Source organism: Anabrus simplex, chromosome 1 (assembly GCF_040414725.1).
Source record: "Anabrus simplex isolate iqAnaSimp1 chromosome 1, ASM4041472v1, whole genome shotgun sequence".
In the NCBI taxonomy this organism is placed as follows: Eukaryota; Metazoa; Arthropoda; class Insecta; order Orthoptera; family Tettigoniidae; genus Anabrus; species Anabrus simplex.
In genome coordinates this window covers 1614932868-1614960374 of record NC_090265.1, presented here as the reverse complement: position 1 = coordinate 1614960374, position 27507 = coordinate 1614932868, and the positions used below count along the sequence as shown (strand labels likewise).

The following is a 27507-nucleotide window of genomic DNA, read 5'->3' as shown; positions in this document are numbered from 1 at the left end:
AAACCGTCTAGACCTCCATCGGAAGTCGACCCAGGGGTGAACGAGTATAATAGCAGGACCACAGTGGATATTACCAGCCCAGATCAAGGAGTGGTCATTCTCAAAATCTTCTATACAGAGGTGATATGAAATCTAACATTTATTTTGTTAATAAATTCATCAGCAATTTTAAATAATCCGTTATACTTATTTCATGCAAACCTCTCCTTCTCTGTAATGCTTTAGTTAAGAACCGGACACACCTTGTGTCAGTTTTATACTCAGATCAATAATTATGGTTACAATATATATATTTGTACAAACAGACCAGTGGTTCTCTAAATGGCAGCTGTCTTTGTAAGCTCTGCAAATTCCATACTTCCATTCTCAATGCCATATAAGAAATATTTCTTCCTCAGAAAAATATTTGAGAATATTGTAATGACAGGATTTCAAAATGCACAATACTACAGTAACCAATTTTAATGAAAACTAGGATGTGTGGCTGAAACAAGAATGTGAATAACAACAGACTGTCAATATTAAGCTGTTACTTCAAACCAGGAATGTTGTTTTCCAAAAGTTTTAATAAACATGTAACTAAATTGATTTTCCACTCACATTAATTTACCTGAAAATAACCAAATTTACAAAACTTTTACGCACAAGCTTTAATGCCATATATATATTACTTTCTCTATTTATATTTATCGCATCACACATTTCCTTTTCTTCGCAGTAATTTGTCTGTGCACCCCTTGTAAATTTCTTATGCCCCACCCTCCAGCTTGAGAAACACTGGAATAGAGGACAGATAGAGTCATCTGCTTAGCTTACAGTTCTTAATTTCATATTTTGTAACATGAGTAAGAAAATATGTGGATATAAAGTTATATTAGTTATAATATTAATGTTATAAAAAATTCAAGATATTTTTCTTTGAATAAGGATTCTGCTTCTGTAGTTGACTGATAGTACTACTTCTTAGGCATAGATATCAAGGATAATTAAATAAAAAACCACCTATTCAATACTTTCAATACTTTGGAAAGTATTGAATACTTGAATACTTGAATACTTTGGAAAGTATTGAATAGGTGGTTTTTTATTTAATTATCCTTGATATCTATGCCTAACGTCATCTTCAATACGGAACAATAATGAGAGTTGTTACTTGTAGTACTACTTCTTATCGATTTTATTGGATGTATTCAGTCAGTATTTCAGGAAGTCATTCACACAAAGGAGTGCTAAAGGAAAGCCAGGGGTTGTTCACCAATTACTTACTTTTAGTAGTCCTTTCTTAGTAGCCACCTCCTTGGCACTTTTTGTGAAATCTCCTAGGGTGTGCTTGCCTACATAAGTCAGATCATCAAAAGTGTTCTTACTGACACCAGCAGCAGTTTTGCTAGCCTCTAATGCAGTCTTAGATGCTTCTTGAACAGATTTTGAAGCTTCCTCAGCAGCTTTCTTGGCCTGTAGTGTAAACTGAAAACCATACCATAACTTCTAAAATACTGTATATAACACAATGCTATTCCTAGAATTCAATTTCTAGCAATATCATAATCGAAAGCTTACACCATTATGTATTATTATTAATAAAATGCCTTGAACATAAAATATTCCATACAATATCAAAGGGACTGTGGAACAATGTTGAAACTAGTTACGGAAGTTTCATAAGTATTTTGGCAAGTGACAATACCTGTTCCAAGGGTGAAAATAAACTGCCTTCCTCATGTGCTGCTTCCGTTATTTTCTCCTTGGCTTGCAGTTTCAACTTTATACAAAAGAGGAGAAAAAACACACAAATTGAAGGAAAAAAAGAAAAAGAAGAAAAATAAGTAACATATATCATGTTCTATGTCCACAAATATCTACATCATTAGTCAACTGCAAAAGATAATGACAATGAGGATAAAATAAAATATATACACATCCACACACACATTCCAAGACAGATGAAAATGGAAGACATCAACATGCAGTGCAGTACAACTAGCAAGAAAGAAAAGGAAAAAAAAAAAGTGAAGTCTGAAGTGACATTGATAACATCAGTCAGCCCATCTATACACTCATCCATCTATCCATCCATACATCCATCAAATCTCTTATATTTTCAGACAGAAATGTTTTGGATAATTCTTCATTTAAGAGAGAGAGGAACTGTAAACTGATTTCCCTCTTTCAAGATCGCTGCTTAATGAGTGTTGATGCCCGCCTTCCTGATGAAGCTGGGATGCAGAAACAAGCTCGTTGGGGGCTGGGAAGAGAATGTACAAGAGCTGAGACTGATGAGTAGACAGAATGTAGCATTGTATCAAGATGTCGAGATTGTCCTTGTCCTTTTGTGCTTTCATGTTCAACCTTGCTCCATCTTCCCACACTAACCTGCCATTCTGTTCATCCTATTATGTGTCCCTGTTCTTGTTCCTGTCTCTCAATGAGGGTCGGTGTCTTTCCTCCTGGTAATAATAATAATGGTGCATGACCTCTGGAGAGGCCTGATGCGGGTCTTTTTCTCGTAGACGGCCTACGAGTACAATTTACGAACTTCATCGTATAGATCCGTATTGATACAGTGAAAACTAAGAAACAATGTTAGGTTTTGGTCCACCCAATCAATACACATCACTTTACAAGTGAACTATTTAATTAAAAAACATTTTAAATTATTTAGGGACATGTTTCATCTCTATTTGAGACTTCATCAGCCTTAAAATCATGTGGTAGATTACAAAACTCAAAATCAGAAAGTGAAAAAAATGGAAGGACCCAAATGCCTTTTTAAGGACTATTTGAGAACCACAAAAGATATAAATCTATATATATAAAATAGCTTGTCCTGACTGACTGACTGACTGACTGACTGACTGACTGACTGACTGACTGACTGACTGACTGACTGACTGACTGACTGACTGACTGACTGACTGACTGACTGACTGACTGACTGACTGACTGACTGACTGACTGACTGACTGACTGACTGACTGACTGACTGACTGACTGACTGACTGACTGACTGACTGACTGACTGACTGACTGACTGACTGACTGACTGACTGACTGACTGACTGACTGACTGACTGACTGACTGACTGACTGACTGACTGACTGACTGACTGACTGACTGACTGACTGACTGACTGACTGACTGACTGACTGACTGACTGACTGACTGACTGACTGACTGACTGACTGACTGACTGACTGACTGACTGACTGACTGACTGACTGACTGACTGACTGACTGACTGACTGACTGACTGACTGACTGACTGACTGACTGACTGACTGACTGACTGACTGACTGACTGACTGACTGACTGACTGACTGACTGACTGACTGACTGACTGACTGACTGACTGACTGACTGACTGACTGACTGACTGACTGACTGACTGACTGACTGACTGACTGACTGACTGACTGACTGACTGACTGACTGACTGACTGACTGACTGACTGACTGACTGACTGACTGACTGACTGACTGACTGACTGACTGACTGACTGACTGACTGACTGACTGACTGACTGACTGACTGACTGACTGACTGACTGACTGACTGACTGACTGACTGACTGACTGACTGACTGACTGACTGACTGACTGACTGACTGACTGACTGACTGACTGACTGACTGACTGACTGACTGACTGACTGACTGACTGACTGACTGACTGACTGACTGACTGACTGACTGACTGACTGACTGACTGACTGACTGACTGACTGACTGACTGACTGACTGACTGACTGACTGACTGACTGACTGACTGACTGACTGACTGACTGACTGACTGACTGACTGACTGACTGACTGACTGACTGACTGACTGACTGACTGACTGACTGACTGACTGACTGACTGACTGACTGACTGACTGACTGACTGACTGACTGACTGACTGACTGACTGACTGACTGACTGACTGACTGACTGACTGACTGACTGACTGACTGACTGACTGACTGACTGACTGACTGACTGACTGACTGACGGATTCATCATCGCCGAGCCAAAACTACTGGACATAAAGAAATGAAATTTTGAGTATATATTCATATTAAGATGTAGGTGTTTGCTAAGAGAGGGTTTTTGGATATTCCATCGCTAAGGGGGTGAAAAGGGGGGTAAAATTTTAAAATGAGTGTATCTATATCTCAAAACTTTAAAAGTTTACAGATGTAAAAATTGGTATTTAGAATCTTCATTAAAAGTAAAGAAACACGTATTTTTTTGTTTTCAGAAAATCCCAATAGGAGGGGTGAAAAAGGGTGAAAAATTGGTTGAATGCCTTTAATCAGGATTCCGGTTCTTATATCTCAGAAACTGAAGATATTACAGACCTGAAAATTGGTACTTTTGATCTCTTTTAAAAATAAAGAAACACGTATTTTTTTGTTTTTGGAAAATCCAATTAATGGGAGGGTGAAAAGGGGGGTGAATTTTTAAAATGAGTGCATCTATATCTCGAAACTTTGAAAGTTTACAGATGTAAAAATTGGTATTTAGAATCTTCATTAAAAATTAAGAAACACGTATTTTTTTGTTTTCAGAAAATCCCAATAGGAGGGGTGAAAAGGGGTGAAAAATGGGTTGAATGCCTTTAATGAGGATACTTATATCTCAGAAACTGAAAATATTACAGACCTGAAAATTGGTGTTTGGGATCTCCTTTAAGAATAAAGAAACACATATTTTTTGTTTTTGGATAATCCAATTAATGGGGGGGCGTGAAAAGGGGGTGAATTTTTAAAATGAGTGTATCTATATCTCAAAACTTTTAAAGATTATAGATGTAAAAATTGGTATTTAGAATCTCCTTTAAAAATAAAGAAACACGCATTTTTTTTTTGTTTTCAGAAAATCCCAATAGGAAGGGTGGAAAAGGGTGAAAAATGGGTTGAATGCTTTTAATGAGGCTACTTATATTTCAGAACCTGAAGATATTACAGACCTGATAATTGGTATTTGGGATCTACTTTAAAAATAAAGAAACAGGTATTTTTTCGTTTCTGCAAAATCCAAATAATGGGGGTGAAAAGGGGAGTGAATTTTTAAAATGAGTGTGTCTACATCTTAAAACTTTAAAAGTTTACAGATGTAAAAAATTGGTATTTAGAATCTCCTTTAAAAATAAAGGAACACGTATTCTTTTTTGTCTTTTTTTTGGTTTTCCGTAAATCGGAATAGGAGGGGTGTAAAAGTGTGAATAATGGGTTGAATGCCTTTAATGAAGTTACATACATCTCAGAAACTGAAGAATTACAGAACTGAAAATTTGTATATGGGATCTCCTTTAAAAATAAAGAAACACGTATTTTTTGTTTTTGGAAAATCCAATTAATGGTGGTTAAACAGGAGTGACAAATTGGGGTGTTTTTTTTGAAAGACTATATCTACAGAATATCTGAGAAACGTAAAATATTATAAACAGAAAACGTGTGTATTAGGAATCTCCTGTAAATGTAAAGAAACATATGTGATTTGTTTTTGGAAACTCCATTTGAGGGGAACTAAAACGGGGCAAAATTTTAAAATGAGAATTTCTACAGTATCTCAAAAAACTCAACACGTTACAGAAGTAAAAAAATGGAAATTTTTAATCTCTATTAAAAATAAAGAAACGTGTATTTTTAGTTTTCGGAAATAACACTTGGGTGGAAGGGGGGGGGTAAAAGTGACTGAAAATTGTGATGAATTATTTTAATTGGGCTACTGATATCTCAAAAATGAATATGTTACAGACGTGAAATTTGATATTTGGAATCTGCTTTAAAAGTAAAGAAACACGTATTCTCGGAAAATCCAATGAAGTGGGGATGGGGGTGAAAGAATTGAAAAATTAATTGACTTAATTGTATGAGAATACATACATCTAATAAAAACTAAAGTTGTTACAGACGTGATCATTGGTATTTGGATCTCCTTTAAAAACAAAGAAAAACGCGTTTTGGGGGGAACCCATCGTGGGGGGGGGGGGAGTGAAAAAGTTGAATTCCTTTCATGAGGACACATAAATAAAAAAACTGATGAACTTAGAGTCGTGATAATTGGTATTTAGAATATCCTTTACTATTAAAGAAACAGTATTTTTTGCCGGATAATTCACTTGGGGGGGGGAGTGTGCAAGGAAGTGAAAGAAAATGAATTATTTTTATGGGGATACTTATATCTCAAAATTGAAGGTAATAGACGTGAACATTGATGTTTGGAATCTTCTTTAAACATGAAGAAACACGCCTTCTTTTAATTTTTTTTGGAGGGGGATGTTAATAAACTTAACGGCAGTGGGGTGTAAAAGGAGGTGAGACCAATTGATTTTACTGTTCATAATGTACTTATGAGGTGCCTTCGTTGCTCAGGCGGCAGCACGCCGGCCTCTCACAGCTGGGTTCCGTGGTGCAAACCCCGGTCACTCCATGTGACATTCGTGCTGGACAAAGCGGAGGCTGAACAGGTTTATCTCTGTTTACTCCGATTTTTCCTGTCATCATTCATTCCAGCATCACTGTCCAATATTTCATTTCATTTGTCATTCATCGATCATTGCCCCAGAGAAGTGCTTCGGCAGCCAGCATAATTCCTATTGTCGCCACTAGATGGGGCTTTATTCGTTCCATTCCTGACCCTGTCGAATGACTGGAAACAGGCTGTAGATTTTCGATGTACTTATTCTGATCATAAATCGATCATTTTTAATCTTACCTGGGTTCGTTTTCAACAGCCATCTTTTTCTTCGGAGAACGTTCTTAGATTACAGTAGATTCTCCTGGCATATAAATAAAAATTTAAACACATTTGAAATAAACGATAGGAATGCGATTGACCGTCAAATTGTTCACCTCTATAATAAGGTCTATAATGCACGGAAGTCAGTCATTCGTATCGTCAGAAAACCCGCACACTTGCCTTCCCGCGACAATGGTGCTGGTCACATTTTCAACAATGATAATGGCAGCAGATGTAATTTACCGCCAAGTAGCGGTCTTGCATCTTGCTGTGGGGTCCAGAACATGTAATAATAATAATAATAATAATAATAATAATAATAATAATAATAATAATAATAATAATGTTCTGGACCATCGTCTAATGTGTTGACCATGCTGGAAACAGGTCCTGGACGGATAATGACTAAGAATGCAGTCCGGCGGCAGGTTCAGTACCGCCAAGGCACCCAAGACGACACCACGCCGGATCTCCTGAAGGATTTGATCCATATTAAAAATGCTTATAGGAAAAGATGGCAAAGAGTTAGGGACCCAGCTGACCGGGTGAAATACCTGGATCTACCCCGGGAAGTACGAAATCGATTGCTGGAAAGAAAGATTGAAAAATGGGAGGAAACCTGCCGTAATCTATTAGAAAACGAGTCAGATCGCAAATTTTGGCAGATTATATATCTAAAACAATAAGCATTCAATTATAAATTTCAGTGTAATAACGTAGCGAAGCACGGGTATCTTGCTAATATATATATATATATATATACATTATTTACATAAAATGACCTTACTTCTTGCAAAAAATTATTTTGTTGTTTTCAATGTTAAGAAATGAAATATAACTTGAAATACGACAAGCCTGCCATAAGTCTCATACGGAACTTTCCATTTTAAATACGGACAGCAACAATGAACATTGATTCCTACACAGTGGCCTCACCAGTATGCACTAGCCGTGTGTCTTGGTGGGTGTGGTAAGTAGCAACTGATGAGCCCAACTTAGCATACGAAGGCGAAACGCTGGCAATCAGGAATGAGTTAACTGGAAAATGTATAATGTCCAATAACGGACCATTTATATTGGTACTAACCTGTCATTATGTTTATCTTATTGTGTGTTCCTATTCATGTTGCTATCTTTCTCCATATGCAACATGATTCATACCTTGTTTTTACTATCCATTAGTGACTTTTTCCAGAAAATTATATGTATTTACATTCCTTTTGGTATCAAGGTTTACAGTCCAAGGATGTGATTTAACTTGAATCCGTAAATTTACTAATTGATAAATTATTATAAAAAATAAACTGAATTTAAAATCTGAAAAGGGAAGGCCATATACAGGGGAATCACCAATCTTATGTAAGTTTTGCAAACGTTTTAAATGAACCAAGAATAACACAATGACCAAAATAATTTTTTCTGAAATTAACTGGTGCAACCTACAGAAAGCATTAAAGTTTGAATGTTTGAATTAGTACGCTCGGCTACGCAGGCCATTACTCCATACCCTACCCGCAACTCACACTATCCAACAGCTGATTTGAGGCCGCACTGATATATGCTTCTTGTCATTGTATGGAACAAGTGGTTGTTTGTAAAATGGTAATTCACACAGGCAAAGTTATTTTGCATTGGATGGAAAATATGTGATATTAAGCCCTTGCCTTCACTTTGTCAGGTGTGGTTGGTGTAGAACCATTTTTTACTTTCAACATTTCTACTACAAGCCTCATTGTTGCAGACGTTATAAGGAGTAACTTGCTTTCCTGTGTAACATCCCTTGTTGTACAGATTAACCTTTATTTTCCTATAATAATCTTATTCTATTGACTTTATTGACTCACAATCAATGCAGGAATTAAATTATTTCTCTTAATCCCACTACATCATTTTTGTGACGTGTTACACAATTACTAACAGATTAGGAAAGATCAGCGGCCCAGTCCCTCGACAAGTGAACCCAGCACGCACTGCAGTCTTGCGTAGCCAAGCACGCCAATTCAAACACGCAGAATTTAACGTTTTCTGTAGGTCACATAATTTAATTTCCAAAAGAAACATTTTGGCCATTGTATTATTCTTGTCTCATTTAATGTGCATGCAAAATTTACGTAAGATCCATGATTCCCCGGTATGTGCACTTCCCTTTTAAGAATCAATTTCAAAAAAGTGTGAATACTAATTGCTAAATTTTATTCAACAATACATTTGATACAGAAGTACATTATTTCACAAGGAATAATTTTTGTTTCTAACTGTGAATCCAATATCAATAAACAAATGGTACATACAGCCTATATGAGGTTTTTTGGCTTGCCAAGATGACTCCACCGAGCCAGTATTGAAGTGCTACATGGTCAGTGTGACAACATCCTCTGGCATACTGTTAGTCTTTCATGACCAGCATTGCTGTCTCTCATATCAAAAAAGCTCCTCAGTTGATCTCACCCTGTTCCAGCCCTCGGTGTAGAATTAAAATCCTTGGACTGGCCATAAATTGAACCTGGGGTGTCTAGGTTTTTCTTTTACAATTGGCTTTACATCGCACCGACACAGACAGGTCTTACGGCAATGATGGGACACGAAAGGGTTAGGAGTGGGAAGGAAGCGACTATGGCCTTAATTAAGGTGCAGCCCCAGCATTTGCCTGGTGCGAAAAGGGAAACCATGGAAAACCATCTTCAGGGCTGCTGACAGTAGGGTTCAAATCCACTATCTACTGAATGCAAGCTCACAGCTGTGTGCCCCTAACTGCATGGCCAAATCACTCAGTGAGTCTCTAGGTAAGAGCCAGCCACACTTCACTACACCAGAGGCTGACTTGACTCCAACATAAATGGAAAGCTGCAGAAATAAGAGAAAATATCACCAAACAGATGCTATAAAGAACTACTTTTGCAATTATGGAGAACTTCAAACTACTGAGCACCTCTGCTGTTTTAGTTTCTGTCCTGTTAGATGTGCAATGGACAACTAAGTACTAACTAACCCTAATGCAATTGAGATTGCTAAATTCTGGACAGGAACTACCTGACCCCATCTCTGTATTACTGTATATATCCTGTTTATTTTTATGTTAATTTTTAAATCTAACACATTTTAATCTGTTTCTTTTTTATCTAGTTAGTAAGAAATTATTTCTTATTTTTAGTATCACTGGTATAATTACTGAATTTTACCCATTCACACAGTTATGGACTATTCATGTTTTGTAGTACTCTCTGATTCAAATAAAGAATCCTTTGTTAGAAAATAAAAAGATTAGAAATCTTTCATTTCTAGTGTGGAACACAGTTCTGAGATTCGCCCAATCTATACCAGATTAATTCCTGGGGGCAAAGGCAGCCAGATATAAAGCTAACCACTCTATCCGATATCATGCTGATGTTATGGTTAGTAGAAGCCTTTACCTTCCAGACTTGTATGGCCTATATAAAGAAGCTTTTCCTTTTGAATCTGTCTGTCTGTCTGTCTGTCTGTCTGTCTGCCTGCCTGCCTGCCTGCCTGCCTGCCTGCCTGCCTGCCTGCCTGCCTGCCTGCCTGCCTGTCTGTCTGTCTGTTCCCCTTAAGGAGAACGATTGAACTTTAATACTTAATGTCATCTTTGAGTGTATTTCCTCTTTTCTTCCCAAAATCTCATCATCCTCTCTGAATGCTTCCTCTTCCACTCCTCTGTCCACTTTTTCCCAGGTTGCCATGAAATTCTTGACTCAAATTTTACATTTGTGATGTTATTTCAGCACTTGGTGCGGTCCTCGAGATTCACTATGTTGATCTGTTGTAGGTCGGTCTGAACCTCTTTTAGCCATTCCGTACTGCATTTACTCTTTGTTATTATGTTGAGTAGTTTCTTTGCCATTCTGGTGTTGTCCATTCTGTAACTGTGTATGTAAAACTTTGCTCGGCGTTTTCTGATTTCATCCGTAAAAGTGATTATCTTTTCATAGATGTCGTTCTGCGGTCTCTTTAAGCAGATATCATTTGTCTTGACTACCGCATAAATCTTCCGAAGAATTTTTCATTCCTGTTTTTCTGTGTCCTTAATTTTAGAATGACCGTCGATCGCCACTGTTTTGGCTCCATAGGTTGCTTCTGGAAGAATTACTGATTTATAGTGCCGTAATTTTGCATCTATCAAAATGCTTTTCTTGTTGTAGTGAGCCCACATTAGCTTGTAGGCCTTCTGTAGCTTGGTGATTCTTTGTTCATTGGTGATCCAGTTTAGTCCCGAGGACTGTATAGTATCACCAAGGTATTTAAAATTACCTACTTGTGCTATTTTACCATATTGTGTGATTAAAGGGGATTTATTTTCTGGCCGTCTTTCCATATAATGGGTTTTCTCATAACAGATTTGTAGTCCAGTTTTATGCACAATTTCATGTAGTTTTTCCACCGTGTGTATCACTTCAGTTCTGTTGTCTATATTAATGGCAATGTTGTCCACAAAAGCAAGGCACTTGACTATAATTCAGTTCTCTTTTTTGATACGTCGCTGGATGCCCTTTACATGAGGTTCTCATTATCTAATGATCTTTTCTAGGACAATAGTGAAAACGATAGGGGATAGTCCGTCCTCCTGTCAAACTCCAGTTTTTATTTCAAAGGGCTCTGATATTTCACCCAAGAACATCACTTTGGATACTGTTCCTGTGTTTGTTCAATGATGTTTCGAGTCTTTCTGTGCATCCCGAATTCTTCCATGATTTTGAAGAGGGTTTCACAGTCTACTGACTCATATGCCTTTATGAAGTCAATAAATGTAATTACTGTTTTTCTGCATTTCCTCATTTGTAGTATCGCCTTCAAGCTCCAGATCTGTTCCGCACATGATCGCCCGTTTATGAATCCGGCTTGGTAGTCACGAATTAGTGGATTCACTTGCAGTTCTATCTTGTTTAAAAGTGCTTTGGAGAGGATTTTGTAAGCAACTGGGAGCAAGGAGATTCCTCTGTAATTGTTGATGTCCATCTTATCACCCTTTTTGTGGAAGGAGTGAATTAGAGCACATTTCCAATCTTCTGGTATACGCTCTGTCATCCATATGTTATGAAGTTTCTGCATTAGTGTAGGATCAAAGTTCAACAATTAGTGTTGTTGTCGTCGTTGTCGTTGTTGTTGTTGTTGTTGTTGTTGAAGCCTTCTTTGCAACCCAAAATCTTTGCTCTGATTTTATGTTTTTGGTGAGCTATTTAAATGTGGGTGGGGTGGGGGTGACTTTAACAGCTATACCAATACTAAGTGTTTCTTTAAAATTTATTATTCATTACTGATTTTTATCAGTCTGTTTACTGAAATTATTTTACCATTTTAAAATGCATTTACATAAAACACACAAAAACCTCACACATCCAAACACATTTCTTGACAAAGCAATGGTTATTTTGATTCTTAGCTTACAGATGTACTGAATGCAAGCAAGAATATACCAGTATATGGGATGAAAGAATATGCATATCTAGCAAGACAAGATCATCTGGGAGCACTATGGAATTTCAAAGCCCCTTTGACACAAGCCATTCAGACAAATAGCTAATATATGTTAATAGCATTTCCAACTCTTCAAAATAACTGCCATGTAATTCTTACTTTCAATTTAACAAAAATTATGATGAGGTGTTAAGAGAAAACAATTTTGACAAAATCTATATGCCCTGTAAGTAAACTGTAATTATTTTTGTTCCACCATTTTTTGTTGTTGTTACTGTTATAATTATGAAATTAAGCTAAAGTAATTGTTGATTTTGAAAAGAGATTCTTTGAGTGTGAAATCAAAGGAAGATGGGGACAAAATTATTCTCAATTTCAATACATTCTGAGTGAAGTAAGAGAACTGTGCAACTTAACCTGAATTTAACACCAAGAAATCATGGGCAGAAGAATGGAAACCTTATGTACATGGGTGATACTGTATGTTATACAACAGGTCTTCATTAACAAATTTCATATTTACCTTATCCATTTGAGCCAGAAGACCATCTTGGCTGCTCTGTCTTGTAGTTTCTCTCACCAGCTCCTTAGCTGAACTAGCAAACTGTTCAAACAATGATGTCTGACTTCCTTGTCGAGTGACTCCACCACCTGAACCAGGAGATCCAAAGCTTGATGTCCTAGCTAAAACATTACCAATACTTGGCTGTCTCTGAGGCCCTGGACTGAGAGGTGGTACCTGTACAGAAAGAGAAGTGAGAGAACACATAAATTTCAAAACATCAACATCATAGTAATATGCAGAAAACATATTCACTGAAAGAAGGAATATCAAGCACAAATTAACTGTGATTATATGTTTCATAAGACAATATCATCTGGAAGAGTAATTTATCCATGTGCTATATCCTCAAATTTTCCTTCCTCTCCCTATCAAAAAGTACAAGAATCTACAGTTTGAAGATATAATGTGAAGTAGTCTGCCACTAGAGAGAGATTGACAACAACAATTTCTCAATGCACATAAAAGGAATTGTATTAATATCTGAAATGTTCATCCATTTTTGTTGCCATTAGCTATGTTCAAGTAATTAAACCTCCATTAGTCTTATAATTAAAGGGGTGGGAGTGAAAAGGATGAAGATTTTCCCTCAAGGTTTTGACTCATCAATAACCTCTCCCTCTTAGTATAAGTCATTTCAGCAATTGGAGGGAGAGTATCATTCTGCAAAAAAAAAAAAAAAAAAAAAAACATTCCTATGGAAGAAATTTCTCAACACCATTGCCAATATCCATATAATTTGTGAGTAAAAATGAATGATTCTGTATTGCAGTGGTGTTAATTCTGAGGCTAAATGAAGAGTACTGTAACTTGATAAGTAATGAGATAAGAAAGAAGATATAAGAGTTCTAATGGAGTGTTGAGATGATGATAATTTACTGTTCATTATTTAAAAGTGAGGTGCAAGTGATGGACAATATTCCTGTTATATTTATGGTTCTGTTCTTGATTATATTTATAAACTCTTATTGCCATGTTACAGGTTATACATCAAGTTTTCTTCTTTCTAGTGGTTTAATGTCGCGTAATCATATCAAAGATTTTTGGCGATATAATGATGGGAAAGGGCTAGGATTGGGAAGGTAGTGGCTGGCCTTAATTAAGGTGTCAAAATGGGAAACCATGGAAAACCATCTCCAGGGCTGCCAATGGTGGGATTCGAACCCACCATCTTTTGAATGCAAACTCACAGCTACGTTATCCTAAAAACGCAGCCAACTCAATTGGTACATCAAGTTATTTTGATACAGTTCTACACTATGATCTTCTAAACAACAATATGTAAGTTTGCTATCCCACTTCTTTGCAGTTACCATTATAAATTACCAAGCGTATGGTTGTGGTATGGACTACGTAGCTGTCAGCTTGAGAAAAAGGTGGAAGGAGAGTTGCAAGAGAAATAGTACGGTATGGCTTTAGAAGTGGAAGATCTACAGTTGACCCCATCTCCAGCATCAAGCAATTCATGGAAAAGAATCGGGAATATGGAAACGATCTTGTCATACATCCATAGATCTAACAAAGGGATATGATTGTGTTCCCAGGCAGAAGGTTTGGGAAACCATGGTCAAAAATAGACTGGGTACATAAACCGTAGAAATGGTGCAAACAATGTGCAACAACTTCATTAGCAGCATACAGACTTCAGTTGGAAAGACGGAATGGTTTGGAAATGAAACTAGAATAAGAAAGGGGAGTGTGATGTCACGTCTTCTGTTTCTAATGGTTATGGACAAAATTGTAAAGTAGACAAAGGAAGCATATGGGAATAGGGAGATGAAGTTATTAATATTTGCAGATGATATTATGGTCTGGGGAACAAATAGCAAAGAAGTACAAGAACAGTTTGATACATTGAATGAGAAAATTGAAAAGTAGGGTATGAAAATCAGCACAGATAAAGCAAAACCATGGTGATATCAAGAGGAGAAAGACAAGGGAAAGGCATTGCGAAAACTGGTGCAAGGCCTTCAAGAGCCACTACCAGATAACAGGAATATCTCCATGGCTAGTTCTTCCAGTATGGAATAGTGGTTCTTCCTTAAAATAACCATATAACTAGAGGAAAGAAGATTGAAACAAAAAGCAATTACAATCCCTAAATTTTATGATTACTCTGCTATTGGAAAGAATAATGATACTGTTCTTGGTTTTCATGTCCCTTTAATTATTTCTCCAGTTTTCACAGATGTCTAGGTGCCAGAAATGTCCTGCAAGAGGTCTTTTACATGCCAGTATATCTACCAACATGAGGGTGGTATATTCAACCAGATGGGATTGAACCTACCAACTTGGAATCATTATTAGTGACAGAACATTCTAATAATTCAGTGTTAGTAGACAAAAATTGCATGTAACTACAGTTCTGAGCTAGTAGGAAAACTTCTGCTTTTGATACTTACAGGAGCTACTGTACCATACCATATATTTTTCCAAACATTTATACTGCCAAATGACATCAAGAAGAACTAATTTCACTTGGAACATCTACAGAAACATCAGTCAGTAAGTGTGGCATGTCTTCCATATCATCACCCTTATTGATCAACGTTTTAACAGGATGGAAAGGTATGTTACCAATTTTCCTGGGTAAAAAACTGCATTTGGTATAGCCTCCTTTTCACTAAATATTTTTATACTTTCCTCTTGAACACCCGCTGTGACAGGCAGTAATTATTTTATCAGTTATCATACTAACAAAAATTTTCAGACCTTAGTTCTAAGTGTAAAGATGAGAAAAGGCAAGCATCTTGGTGGAATGATAAAGTGAGAGAAGCTTGTAAATGTAAAAAGAAGGCATATCAGAAATGGCCCCAAACAAGGACTGATGCATACAATGAATTGTACGTAGATGAAAGGAACAGAGGGAGTTAGTTTGTAATATCCAAAGCCATCTCTTTTCCAGTTTTGACTCAGTTATTTATAACTGTTTTGGTCTTGAAAGAACAGCATCAGATTCTATCAAATCACACTCAAATATTTAAACATAATATCATTCTATTTTAATTATTTCTTTTCCAACTATAATACTTTTACTATATATTTTCTTTTACAGGTAGTTTATAAATTAATTTGAAAACTAGTTTCAATGGTTTCAAAATTAGTTTCAGCAGACTGAAGAACGTAACAGCTACTAAAAATAAAACAAATAAAAAACAAATAGAAAGCAAACATCTTGGTGTAATGATAAAGTGAGAGCAGCTTGTGTACGTAAAAAGAAGTCATATCAGAAATTACTCCAAACAAGGATTGATGCAGGCAGAGCGAAACAAATGGTTATTGAATCTAAGAAGAGTCGTCGGAAGATTTTGGTAATAACCTGGAAAGGCTAGGTCAAGCAACAGGGAAACCTTTCTGGACAGTAATAAAGAATCTTAGGAAGGGAGGGAAAAAGGAAATGAGTAGTGTTTTGGGTAAATCAGGGGAATTCATAATAGATTCCAGGGAATCATTGGACAGGTAGAAATAATATTTTGAAAATCTTCTCAGCGTAAAACTAAATCTTCCTGGTAACGTCGCCAACAACTGGGCTCATGGGGAAGAGAACAATGATGTTTATGAAATTATGCTTGAGGAAGTGGAAAGGATGGTAAATAAACTCCATTGTCAAAAAGCAGCAGGGATGGATGAAATTAGAGTTGAAATGATGAAATATAGTGGGAAGGCAGGGATGAAATGGCTTCACAGAGTAATTAGATTAGCAAGGAATGTTAGCAAGGTGTGTTCTGATTAGACAAAAAACAGTAATTGCACCTGTCTATAAGCAAGGGAATAGGAAGGATTGCAACAACTATCGAGGTATCTCACTGATCAGTATACCAGGCAAGATGTTCTCTGGGATTTTGGAAGAGAGGGTGCGATCAGTGGCTGAGAGGAATATGCATGAAAACCAGTGTGGTTTCAGACTACACAGGGGCTGTCAAGATCACATTTTCAGTATGCAGCAGGTAATTGATGGCTGGTCCCGTGGTGTAGGGGTAGCGTGCTTGCCTCTTACCCGGAGGCCCCGGGTTCAATTCCTGGCCAGGTCAGGGATTTTTACCTGGACCTGAAGGCTGGTCCGAGGTCCACTCAGCCTACGAGATTAGAATTGAGGAGTTGTCTGACGGTGAGATAATGGTCCCGATCTAGAAAGCCAAGAATAATGGCCGAGAGGATTTGTCATGCTGACCACACAACACCTCGTAATCTGCAGGCCTTAGGGCTGAGCAGCGGTCGCTTGGTAGGCCAAGGCCCTTCAAGGGCTGTAGTGCCATAGGGTTTGGTTTTTTTTGTTTTGTTTGGCAGGTAATTGATGCTACAACAGGAACAGATAGCTATGTTTATGCTTCGTAGATCTAACGACAGAGTACAGAGGTAAAAGATGTTCACCATGGGTACTGGGGGACTAAGGGTTTAAGGGTAGAAGATTAAAGTCAATCAAAGGCATTTATGTGAACAATTGGGCTACAGTGAGAATTGATGGTAGAATTTCTTGGTTCAAGGTACTTGCAGGGGTTAGACAAGACCACAATCTTTCACCATTGTTGTTCGTAGTTTACATGAATCATTAAGGTATTAAATGGCGGGGAGGGATTGAGTTAGGTGAAAATATAATAAGCAGTTTGGCCTATGCTGATGACTTAGTCTTAATGGCATCATACCGAAAGCCTGCAGTCTTAATATCTTGGAACTTGGTAATATGTGCGCAATAAGTATGGTATGAAAATTAGCCCATCCAAGACTAAATTGACATCAGAAGGTAAGAAATCCAAGAGAACTGAATGTCAGATTGTGAATAAAAAGCTGGAACAGGTAGATAATATCAAGTATTTAGGATGTGTGTTCTCCCAGGGTGGTAGCATAGTAAGTGGGATTGAATCAAGGTGCAGTAACACTAATGCAGTGAGCTCACAGTTGCAATCAGCAGTATTTTGTAAGGAGAAGATTAGCTCCCAGATGAAACTATCTTTACGCTGGTCTGTTTTCAGACCAACTTTGCTTTATGGAAGTGAAAGCTGGGTGGAACAAGGATATCTTATTCAGAAGATTAGCTCCCAGATGAAACTATCTTTACACTGGTCTGTTTTCAGACCAATGTTGCATTATGGGAGTGAAAGCTGGGTGGAATAAGGATATCTTATTCATAAGTTAGAAGTAACAGACATGAAAGTAGCAAAATGATTGCTGCTACAAACAGGTGGGTCAATGGCAGGAGGGTACTCACAATGAGGAGATAAAGGATAAGTTAAGAATGAACTCGATGGGTGAAGCTGTACGCATAAACCGGCTTCAGTGGTCGGGTCAAGTGAGGCGAATGGAGGAAGATAAGTTACCTAGGACAATAATGGACTCTGTTATGGAGGGTAAGAGAAGTAGAGGGAGACCAAGATGATGATGGTTACACTCAGTTTCTAATGATTTAAAGATAAGAGGTTTAGAACTAAACGAGGCCACAGAACTAGTTACAAATAAAGGATTGAGGCAGCAGTTAGTCAATTCACAGAGGCTTGCAGACTGAACATTGAAAGGCAATAAGAGTCTATAATAAAGATGTAGGTATGTACACTGTCAGAAAAAAATGCAACATCCTCAAGGACAAGGTCATTTTGTTCATAAGCGATGTGATAGGTAGTTCATCATTGCAGGAGTACATGATTACAAATTCAGATTAAATGAAACACACATCAAAGTAAAGGGTTCCCAAACAGTCGCTTCAGTATACAGTAGGCCTATACCCCTCTCTGGCGGCAATGCAGGCATGTAATTGTGCAGGCAAATAATCATCAAGGTGCTGAAAATGGCATACTGAGATAGACTGTCCCAAGCATCTTGGTTTGCAATTTGGCAATGGCTCTTGCAAGCTCTGAAGAACAAGTCACTTCCTTCTTCATCATGTCCAACACATGTTCAATTGCCAAGATATCCGGTGATCTTGCTGACTAGGGCAGTTGTTGTATACCACATAGAGTATTGCGTTGCAGCAGCTGCATGTGGATGTGCATTGTCCTGCTGGAAAAGCACATCACCTTCCTGTCGAAGAACTGGCAGTAACAACCTCTACAATATAGCGGACACTGGTTACATTACTCTGTGACTGCAAGTTGTAACTGATGACCCCCACACCATGAAGCCTGTGGTGGGACCTGGGTGTTATGGGCAAATGCAATCTGGAATAGGCTGCTCCCCAGATTTATGCCGTACATGTGTATGTCGATCACTTGCATACAGACAGAACATACTCTCATCATTGAAGACAACAGAGCGCCATTTCCCCCCTCCAGTCGACTCCTTCACGACACTGGAGTAGCCTTGCTTGGCAGTGTCATGGTGTCAGTGATAGCCTGACTAGAGGCACACGTGATCGTAATCCTGCGGCAAGCAGACGGTTCTGAATGGTCCTTGGTGACACAGCAGGTGCAACATGTGACCGGATTTCGTTCCTGGATGATGTTCGTCAGCCACTACTGCTTGCACAATGCATCTGTACCATGCGGATATTTGGTGCCTGGTTTACGGGTGTGGGAATGCCCCACAGACCAATGCTGAAATCAGTGACACAGCACCGATACATTGCACCTAACCTGTGTAGCAATTTGTCGATACAACCATCCAGCTTCCTGGAGGCTCATAATGCGATGCCATTCAAATGGCTGTAATTGTTCAACAGGAGCATGTACTCATCAGCAGGGCATGGTTGTACCCTAGAATGAATGTTGCAAACACTGTTCACCTCTAACCTCAGCACAGTTACAGCCTGCAGAGTCAAAAAGAGTGTGCACAGACAGGCCTCCTGAGCGCCATCTGATCATCGATGTCTGTGACAAATTAATCACTAGCACAACCACCCCTCAGTGTGTACATATTATACACCGATGCCACTGAACACAGTTCTTGAGGATGTTGCATGTGTTTTTTCTGGCAGTGTATGTTAGTTCAAAGTTCATTATACCCACTTACAAAAAGCATGTAATCTTGTGGTAACTTATAGTATTTTCCTTAAATGTGATGAAATACAAATGTTCTGAGTAACAATTTGTAACATATTTTTGCAGATTCCTGATTGGTGTATAAAGAATATTATATAACACTGATGAATGTACATAATGGTGAATATGTGGGATCAGGATTGGCAAAAGTGAGAAGTTACAATCTCAGTACTTTCACTGAGAGAGTAAAGGAAAATGTGAAAGGAAATAACCTGCTCAGAATTACCCCCAGTAATTGTAGAGTTCAGTTTTCAAGTCCAATAGAGATTTACAATTTGATGATGGCTGTGATGCTAGGTATTTTAAGGAACAAAATTAATTACATATAAATAGTCTGTATAGTAGACTGTTAAAACAAATACATAAAATTAACCAACCAACCTAAGATATAATTCTGGGATTATAACCACGAATACTTCTGACAAATATTAGTAATATTCATGCTTTACTTCTCATTCAAGTGAATACCAACATTCTCCTTTACTATCAAATTAGACCTAAAAAAGAGAAATTGCAATCTTAATAATACCATAAGTTTTACCATAATGCAAGGCAATCCTGAAACAGCAAATGAAATGCATCGTACCTAGAAAAAGGAAATCAGCCTTTCAATGCAAATAAAATATTGAGATAAGAAGCAAAGTAGATGAAGGAGAAACTTAAAGAACATGACATGCAGACAAGAGTCTAACAAATCCTAAGCCATACACTAACTTACAGGAGTAACTGATCTGGCTAATCTCGATTTTGGAGTTCCAGGGCGGTCCCTGTCAGAACCTCCTAAAGATGTCTCACTCCCCAAACTTGGCGTTGGGGAGTGATGTGGAAGGGATGACTGGTTACTAATTATAGTCTTGGGCGTTGTTGTGGTTGAGTTTGAATCCGATTCCCCTCCTGGACTCATTACTTCTTCCTTATCCTGGTAATAATAGTAAAAATAATAACAATAGTAGGATTTTTAGTTTAAGCAGGAATAACAGGATGCCGCAGCTACGATCACTCTATCTTAATCTTTTAATGTGTATATTAACAATTCTCATATATAAAAAGTAAGAGAGTTTTAGAAATGTTATTTCTCTCATATCAGTAAGAAATTCAGTTAAAATACATAAGCTTTTAAAAAGTTCTCTTACCAAAAACTGACAAACAATTATCAGAAAACATCAATTATGATATTTTAAATTAGTATATTACAAAAACCTATGTGACAGTACCCAAATAAGCTATTTTTCAATAAATCCAGAAGGTTTAAGAATATTTCCAAGACTAGTGTAATAATGTGTCCCCTTTCACTAATGTACTAATGTATAACTCTGTATATTCATTTTAGTTACATTTCTTACATTGTGTAGGATTTGTTCAATTCATTATAGGAAGAGGCTGTAGCTGACTGATTCCTCATCCTTTAGAGGGATTAGCAAACCTTAAATATCCAGTCCCTTAAATTTGTGTGGGAAATTATTCCCTAACTAGTGTTATTCTGGCATCTGTCAAAGTGTAAGCACTCATTTATTTGGACCCACGAATGAGTTCACTTTTTAAAATTAGGTCATACCTCAGCTTGTAAGGGCAAAATGGAAGATTTTGTAAGAAAAACTACATTCTGATTAGCCACTGTAAGTCACCATGGCCCAAGATATTGTAAGAAATTATATAAAATATATATATATGATTTAGGATTGGTAATATTGCATAATATTTATTCAATTTTTAAATAAGAGTAATTTAGATACGTACTCCAATCATAAGAACTGTCAGTCCTTGAGAAGTCTGATGAGTTTCACGCAGTTGTAATAAACCAATAAGTGGATGATAATGCAGGCAATAAAGACCATTTAAAATCGTAGGTACTATTGATGCAAAAGTGTAGTGTGCATTTCTTCATGACCTTCAGCTTAGTAGACAATCACCTAAAGCAGACCGTTATACACCAGATATTACATTCTGGTAGTTAAACTGATTGCAGAACTTCATATAGGCCCTACAGTTTTGGGATATTTTCATCTCGATATAAAACATTGGAAGGAACAACATGTTCAGGGAGATTACGAATTGTGAATGACAACGCCTTATGGTGAAAAATCTATCTATAACCTATTCAAAGATGACCTCACTACTCCAGACTTATCATTTATATCCAAAATGAACATGGTCTCTCCAAATTTGTAAGATGAAATTAAAAAATCCTGTCAAACAGTATAATTCTTATAAAAATATTCAAGCTCTTTAGGATGTTTTAAATCACAAAATGATCAGTGTTTAGCCCCATTGTAGCATGCCACATGAAATTAAATGATGGTTCCCTTCTGGGAACTTACTTAAAAAATGTGATCCTTATTGCCTCGAAAATACAAATATAGCTGTTAATGGACTGCATAATTATCTATTATTGATACCAGTAACTGTTTTGTATATTTCTGGGGGAACGTTAAATAATGGTTGTATTAAACCAATGATTTTCCTCAATGTACTGGAGATATCCTAGATCACAGTCAAACTATCACTGCAGCCATGTAAACCATGATCAGTTATTTACAAAAAGATTTAAAAACCAGCTGCAAGTTTTACTTAGAATAAGTACCACATGATAGGTATTGCCAAAATAAAGCACCTAGCCAGTATGGGTTTGAAAGTTTCTTGCTGACGCTTTCTCTTTCTTAATTTTAAACTAATTTACAAATCTTCATGACAAAGTTGATGTATAATGGGTCTGTGATATGAAAAGCCAAGAAGAGAGTGACATCAATATTATACATGAAATGTGTTTTCATCAAGCTTACAACACGTTAAGTTCAGTTGAGTATTGATATTGATATCTTCAACAAGTATCAGCTACTGCAGCTCCAGTAGTGCAGAACTTGCCTCATGACAGTAAGCTGCTCAAAGCATTGCCTTAACTTTGAGACATTCCCAATAAGCCTTTTGATACATAGCATTAGTGATTCTGGACTCCACTCTCAATCTGCAATAAATGAGTATGAGATACTACCACTCTAGGGAGTGTTTGAGACAAATGGAAGTAGCCACAACATTTAGCAAATGTAAACTCCAGGTTGGAAGATTTCAATCATTTTTAAGAGATGCTAATTTTAATAAATTGATTATATTTGTGGGTAATAGACAAGGCTGACATTTTAATACGATTGTAAATAGAATAGTGTAGTTTTCAGTTTATTTATGAAACATATTATATATTAACAGATGTTTAGAATTAAATATGTGGTACAGGTTACAACAGGACTTGTTAAGAATGTGATTGGTGCTTAATAATAAATAGATCCAAGAGATATTTGGTTTATTAACTATAAGTATTGACAAGGCTGATTTCAAAACTTAAAGTGTATTTATTGAAGTAGAGATTTTAGTCAATATGGACCATTACAAAGTCAAACCACAATAGTTAAGTTAATAAATTCCACTGTCATATCAGTTAATGAACTACGGTACCTCACTGGAGTACTTCCAAACTCTTTCTGCAAAACCATCCTCAGCAACTGATACCAGGACAGGGACATTTGATATGCTGTGTCTATTGCCAATTTTTTCACCTCGAACATTGATATAGGAATTAGAAAGATGTTTTTTCGTCTGGAGTGTGGCATAGTATGGAAGTGAAACATGGATGATAACTAGCTCAGAAAGAAAGAGAATAGAAGATTTTGAAATGTGGTGTTACAGATGAATGCTGAAGGTGAGATGGGTATATAGAATCACAAATGAGGAGATACTGAATTGAATTGGTGAGAGGAGATTGATTTGGCTAAATTTGACCAGAAGGAGAGAAAGAATGATTGGGCACAACTTAAGACACCCAGGTCTTGTACAGTTGGTTTTTGAGGGAAGTGTAGGTGGTAAGAACACTAGGGATAGACCAAGGTACGAATATGACAAGCAGATTAGAGCAGATACAGGATGTAGTAGTTATGTAGAAATAAAAACATTAGTACAGGATAGGGTGGCACGGAAAGTTGTATCAAACCAGTCTATTGACTGATGACTCAAACAACAACATGTCTATTGCCAATATTGCAGTTAGAAAAATAATTTTGTATGATGCAGCATGTGATTTAAAATGTGCCTGTTCAATGAGAATGTTAGTCCTGGGAGAGAGTCTGCCTTTATCGTTCTAGATATAAGTGGTCCTTGACCTCCTTTCCACTTGTTTTCCCCTTTGAAATCTACTTTAAACGCCCCTTGCTTCGGAAATAGTTTTGTTTTTAAAACTAACACAAAAAGTCTGCAAATTTTCTGACACTTTGTCTGAATGGGGTTTGACATTCTCACCCAGTTGTGACTGCAGTGCAGAATGTCAGACTGTTCAGCATATTATCCAGATGCGGCATGTAAAGGGTTTCTTAGTGACCTGGAAGAATTTCTGCTGGTAACAAATTAATGAATCAAATATATTTGCAATCTAAATGTCTGTCTGTGATTTTCCTCTGAGTAGTGTTATATGCACACAAAATTAATTACACTACTTTAGTTTATAAGTTAAAAGTTCATGATGTGCCATATGCTGAAATATGTAATACTTATTATATAGTTCACTAGCTAACTGAAACATAGTTAGTGAGGTTGTTTAGCATGTTGCAATACTTATTCTTTATGACGGTATAAGAGGGAAAGGCTTTCTTCACTGGTTGTCATCATTGGCATTCACTCACTGGCAAGTATAATGATGTCTACTGAGTGCATCAGGGTTGCTGATTATGACTTGTTAGATGGCTAAAGAGACCTACACTGGAAACCAGAAGCTCTGTCATAATTCTAATACATTGTAACTGTCAAAGCCTTTTGTTGTTGCACAGCCTGGTTTTCATTTCTTCTCTGAATTCTAGCTCTTTTGTACAAACTCTTTTGTAGGACTCATGCCTTCATCACTGTTCAAAACATTGGGGCAACACATTATCACATTGACCAATCACAGTCCAATATCCACTGGGCACTTCTTCATATTACACTAGTTCAGTTTTAGTAAAAAATAAGAGGTATTTGAAGGCCTACTCACTGACCTGTTTGTATTCCTCACAGATTTGTACCTAAAAGGTAATATGGTATTTTCTTTTAAAACCAGAATTTAAAGAATTGAGAGTTCAATTAACTGCTCTGTTTCCTTGATTAATGTTTTAGCTTCTTTGAAGAATTCTCTTCTTTTTTTACTGAGGGAAAGGCTTATAAAAGGTCACTTTGAGATCTCTAATAAATTATTATATTTATAATATATTTGAAGAACCACCTTTCCAATACAATATATTATAAATACAATAATTTATTACTCTGAACTCCAATACGGTTGAAAAATGAGATTTATAACTTGTAATTGAGATCTCTATGCGAACTGCAATATTTTCTTTCACATTTTGGGATAAGTGCAAGTCATACTTGCCGGCCCCGTGGTGTAGGGGTAGCGTGCCTGCCCCTTACCCGGAGGACCCAGGTTCGATTCCTGGCCAGATCCGGGATTTTTACCTGCATTTGAGGGCTGGTTCGAGGTCTACTCAGCCTACATGATTACAATTGAGGAGCTATCTGATGGTGAGATGGGGCCCCGGTCTAGAAAGCCAAGAATAATGGCCGAGAGGATCCGTCGTGCTGACCATACGACACTTCGTAATCTGCAAGCCTTTGGGCTGAGCAGCGGTCGCTTGGTAGGCCATGGTCCTTCAGGACTGTGCGCCATGGGGTTTGGGGTTTGGTTTTGGCAAGTCATACTCATGTAAGACGTTATGCGCAGTCTTAAGAACATAAGGTTAACATTTTTCAATACACACTTTTGAAATGTCCAGTTTTTCAATCCTGACTTAATATTTTTAAGTAACAGAAAGGAAGAAATAACTGCAAATTAAGTCATATATAAAATGATACAAACATCAAAAGGAACACATAATAGGATAAACACAATGGCAGGTTAATGTAGGGAGAGGGAGTAACAAAAAAGAAAATGTGTTTCTTTTGATGTCTCTATCTATGTATATATGATATAATTTTTTATTTACCTTGAAGATAGTAATTGGGATGTTCTGAAATGTCTGAAAGGAAATATGGAGTTTTGTGATTGTGAATTCATAAAATTTTCAACTTTTACAGACTCAACAAGAACATCTTTCATTTCACTTTCTTTGACTTGGTCAGTAACTGAACTGATCAAACAGTCTGACAAGGATGTAATATACAATTGCTCTGGGGAGGAGTGATGATAAAAAAGCAACAAGTGAATTGCATATAATGACTGGGGAAGAGGTTTATAGTCATGCCTTCAATAATTATCATTTGCTAATATGAAGGAATCATAAGCCGTAAAGCCATACTCAGGCATTTGAGATGTTGTGCTGGAAATATAGGTTGAAGCAGAGTGGAATATTGCAAAACAGGCATTAGGTATTTCAACCAACAATGGAGTTAACTGGCCATCAAATAGAAACCAAGAATTTGAAAATTGGTCCTCGCACAAGCTTTCAAATAGAAACCAAGAATTTGAAAATTGGTCCTCGCACAAGCTTTGGGTAAAGGTGTCAAAGATTTGCAGAAAATCCAAAACCAAATAGTTGGGTGAGCACATGGAAAGGTCTTTTCTCTTCAGAATGGTCAAACACTAACAATGTCATGCAACATAGCAGCCGTCCGATCAGTTCCAGGTAGAAGCCTCAGTACAAATCACTGCCGCCATGAAGGTTGTAGTGAGATTGGAACTTTTGGTCACATATTGGGATTCTGCTCAAAAGGTGAACTTCAGAGGAATAGCAGACATCACATACCAACAACACTAGCATCCTCACTGTGCTCAGACAGTGGCAAGTTTTTTAAGAGGCTCACTGCGTGTCATTCTGTGGTTCCAAAAGAGGAATAGACATAGTGGCAATAAACCAAAAGCTGCCTGTAGCCTATGTGTTAGACCCAACTGTCTGGTTTGAGAACTCCCTCCAACAGGCAAAGGAGAGAAAATAGAAATTTATGAGCCATGTTTTCCATACCTAAGTGATTGTTACAACATCCCACCATCACAGTGGAAGGTATATGGAATACTCTCTGGTGCAAGAGGCAGATTGACAAAATTTGCGAGTTGCATCCTATCAAAACAGGGTTTTTCTGCAGATTTCCTGTGTGATATTGTTGTATTTGTGATAAGGGACTCTCTGAACATTTTGCATAATTTGTATTTTTAAGTAGTAGAGAATGATTCACTTATTTACAATTTCATTTGGTGGTATTATGATATTAGGTTTTTATTAAAATTGTAATAATTTTGCAGCTATTCTGGAACCTTGTGGTCAGCTATATATACAGTCAGATGAATATAATATAATCTCTCCTATGTTTGGATAAGTTGTAGAAACATACCAAATGGAAGTCAGTAGAAGGTTTGTTATCAAAAAGGTTATTTCTTATTAATATGCAATTGTACCATTCTATTATCCAATTTTTGTTGTAGAACCATTTTCAGCTACGATGACCATACATCGTCTCGGTATTGTATCAATCAAGTTCTTATTATGACAATAAATATAGCTTTCCATGTACCACTCAAAACCCCTAAAAAATATCTTGATCTGAGTAAGTGTGGCATCTGACGTGTTTGTCTAGGACGGTGGGATTTAAGTCCTGACCTTGAGAATGCCAATGCAGAACTTGACCCTTTGCTTTCTTAAGATGATCTTTTACATACAGTGTATAGGTTACTGTCATGTTGGAAAATCCATTTTTGTAAAAGGTTCTTTTGGAGTGTGACAATACATGCTTTTTCAGTATATCCCAATGCTGAAAGTAATCCATCATCCCAATGACATGTACCAAAGCACCTCTTCCACGATGAGAAAATCATC

At 37.2% G+C, this 27507-nt stretch overlaps 1 protein-coding gene across 1 annotated transcript in view; it reads right to left on the bottom strand.

Moving 5' to 3' along the window:
- The window catches only part of Rab3-GEF (Rab3 GDP-GTP exchange factor), a 517470-nt gene that overhangs the window by 270332 nt on the left and 219631 nt on the right, over window positions 1–27507 (bottom strand). The window contains exons 19-22 of the mRNA XM_068226364.1: window positions 20406–20606; window positions 12681–12896; window positions 1688–1762; window positions 1267–1467 (exon numbers count right to left, since the gene is read on the bottom strand). Coding sequence (XP_068082465.1) covers window positions 1267–1467; window positions 1688–1762; window positions 12681–12896; window positions 20406–20606 — 693 coding nt within the window. The remainder of the gene's footprint in view (window positions 1–1266; window positions 1468–1687; window positions 1763–12680; window positions 12897–20405; window positions 20607–27507) is intronic.